This window comes from Rattus norvegicus, chromosome 7 (genome assembly GCF_021556685.1).
Source record: "Rattus norvegicus strain SHRSP/BbbUtx chromosome 7, alternate assembly SHRSP_T2T, whole genome shotgun sequence".
In the NCBI taxonomy this organism is placed as follows: domain Eukaryota; kingdom Metazoa; phylum Chordata; class Mammalia; order Rodentia; family Muridae; genus Rattus; species Rattus norvegicus.
In genome coordinates, this window is record NC_141540.1 from 20,185,849 (window position 1) to 20,188,220 (window position 2,372).

Below are 2,372 nucleotides of genomic sequence, written 5' to 3' on the forward strand. Positions count from 1 at the left end.
GGAGCTTCAGTGCACCTGGGTTCCAGATGGTCTTTGGCTTTTTCCTCTGGCGTCCGAGATGTGTGTGCAGAGAGCAGTCTCTTCTGGTTTCCCAGGCTTGTCTGCCTCTCTGAAGGTTTAGCTCTCCCTCCCACGGGATTTGGGTGCAGAGAACTGTTTATCCGGTCTGTTTCCTTCAGGTTCCGGCGGTGTCTCAGGCAGGTGTCCTGCCGCCCCTGGGCCCTCCCCCACGGGAGCCCAGAGGCCTTATACAGTTTCCTCTTGGGCCAGGGATGTGGGCAGGGGTGAGCATTGTTGGTGGTCTCTTCCGCTCTGCAGCCTCAGGAGTGCCCACCTGACCAGGCGGTTGGGTCTCTCTCTCACGGGGTCTGGGAGCAGAGAGCTGCTGCAGGCCGGGATCCACGTGTGTGGGCCTTCCGGTAAACACAGAACGTGCCGGTCCTAGAGGAATTCTGCTTCCGTGTGTCCCAAGCTCACCAGGCAGCTTTCTTGCAGCAGAAAAGTTGTTCTTACCTGTGGTCCGGAGGCTCAAGTTCGCTCGTGGGGTGCTACCCACGGGCTCTCTGCACCGGCAGCAACCAGGAAGGCCTAGATACAATTTTTTAATGCCCAAAGCATCAATTTAACAATAGAAATACTAAAGTTTCCAAAATAGTGCATTTCATCTATGAAGACACTTCAATACCAGAGAGATTATAAATTAAAAGTGACTGACACTCTTATCTGTACTTCACATAATCTCAATGAGTGTTAGGGTCCACAAGTCCTTTGTAGTTGCACTACAGATAGAAAAATTTAGAAATTTAGTGGGATTAATTGCCATTTGAATTGCTCTTTCAGTTTCATATAATTGTCACTCGTTTGTGTCCAAATCTGCTGATAACTTTTAGCAAAGCAATGCGTACCTCTCGGTTCCTCAGACTGTAGATGAGAGGGTTGAGAGTAGGGGTGACAAGGCTGTAGAAAAGGGAGATCATGTTGTCTTGGTGTGGGCTGTGGTATGAACCAGGTACCATGTACATGAACACTGCTGCACCATAAAAGAGTCCAACTACTGTGATATGTGAAGAGCAGGTAGTGAAGGTCTTATTCCGTGCTTTCTGTGAGTGCATGTGCAGAACTGCCCTCAAAACATGGCCATATGAAGCAATGATGAGTAAAAGGGGGAACATAAGTATCAAATCCCCAGAGATGGACAGTGCAAACTCATATGTGGAGGTATCTGAACATGAAAGTTTTAGTAGGGCTGGCACCTCACAGAAAAAGTGGTCTACAATTCGAGAGGCACAGTAGGAAAAGTTCAGAGTTATAGAAGTCTGGATGAGTGCGTTGAGCACACCTGCTAGCCAGGAAGAGGCCAGCATAACCAGGCACACTTGATGTCTCATGAGTATAGGGTACTGCAAAGGATGGCACACTGCCACATAGCGGTCATAAGACATGAGGGCCAATAGGACTCCCTCAGCTACACCCATCATGGTCAGGAAAAATAGTTGTGCTGCACAACCTTCAAAGGATATAAAACTTTTTTTCTTAGGAAAGTCTGATACCATCTTGGGTATGGTGATCAGGGGGAAACAAACATCTAAGAGGGAAAGCTGACTGAGCAGGAAGTACATGGGTGTATGTAGCTTAGAGTCAATCTGGATCAATAAGAGTAGAATAGTGTTTCCCAGAAGGCCAATGATAAACATGGCAGCCACCAGAGAGAAAAGGAGTTCAGGTGAACCTGATCTGCTGAAGAGACTCACCAAAATAAAGTTGGAGAACTCTGATTGGTTCACATGCTTCATGTCTAATGTACAATGCTTAACTCAAGGAACAACAGCTGTATCAAGAAACCCAATATGGCAAGTCACTTGCATCTCTCTTGAAGATTTCTCTCAAGTTTTAGTGGCTACTTGGGTAGCCATCCTGAGAAAATATATACATCCACAGGTAAAATGAGTAAGAGAATGGAGCCTTGTTCAGTTAATAATGTTTACTAGATACAGAGCAGAAAGTAAGCAATTTGAATATCTGAAGGAAACTCTTGTCCACCCTCAATTCAAATGATACCCTCTGAATCTAGAGAGATGAATCGGTGGGCAAAATGCATGTTGTATAGTCAAAAAGTGTGATTGACAAGGTTAAAGTACCCAGAACTCATGTAAATGCCAAGTAGGTATAGCAGCTTGGTTATAATTCCATTCTTTACAAGAGACATTGAATCATTTAAGTAAGCTGGATATCTAGAGTAGCCACTTGGGCAAATTGGGTTTAATTGAAAGACTAGGCATCAATATATCACATAGAGAAACACTGAAAATTCTATGTATTAAAATGCCTCCATATATATTTATGTTTATTTATATAAATGTGTGTGTTATGTC

General features: G+C 44.6%; 1 protein-coding gene across 1 annotated transcript; it reads right to left on the reverse strand.

The window, feature by feature from the left end:
• Positions 1-842: 842 nt before the first annotated feature.
• Positions 843-1,793, reverse strand: Olr1096 (olfactory receptor 1096). The gene is given in 1 exon segment (NM_001000485.1): positions 843-1,793. A coding segment is annotated over 1 exon segment (951 nt).
• Positions 1,794-2,372: the final 579 nt, after the last annotated feature.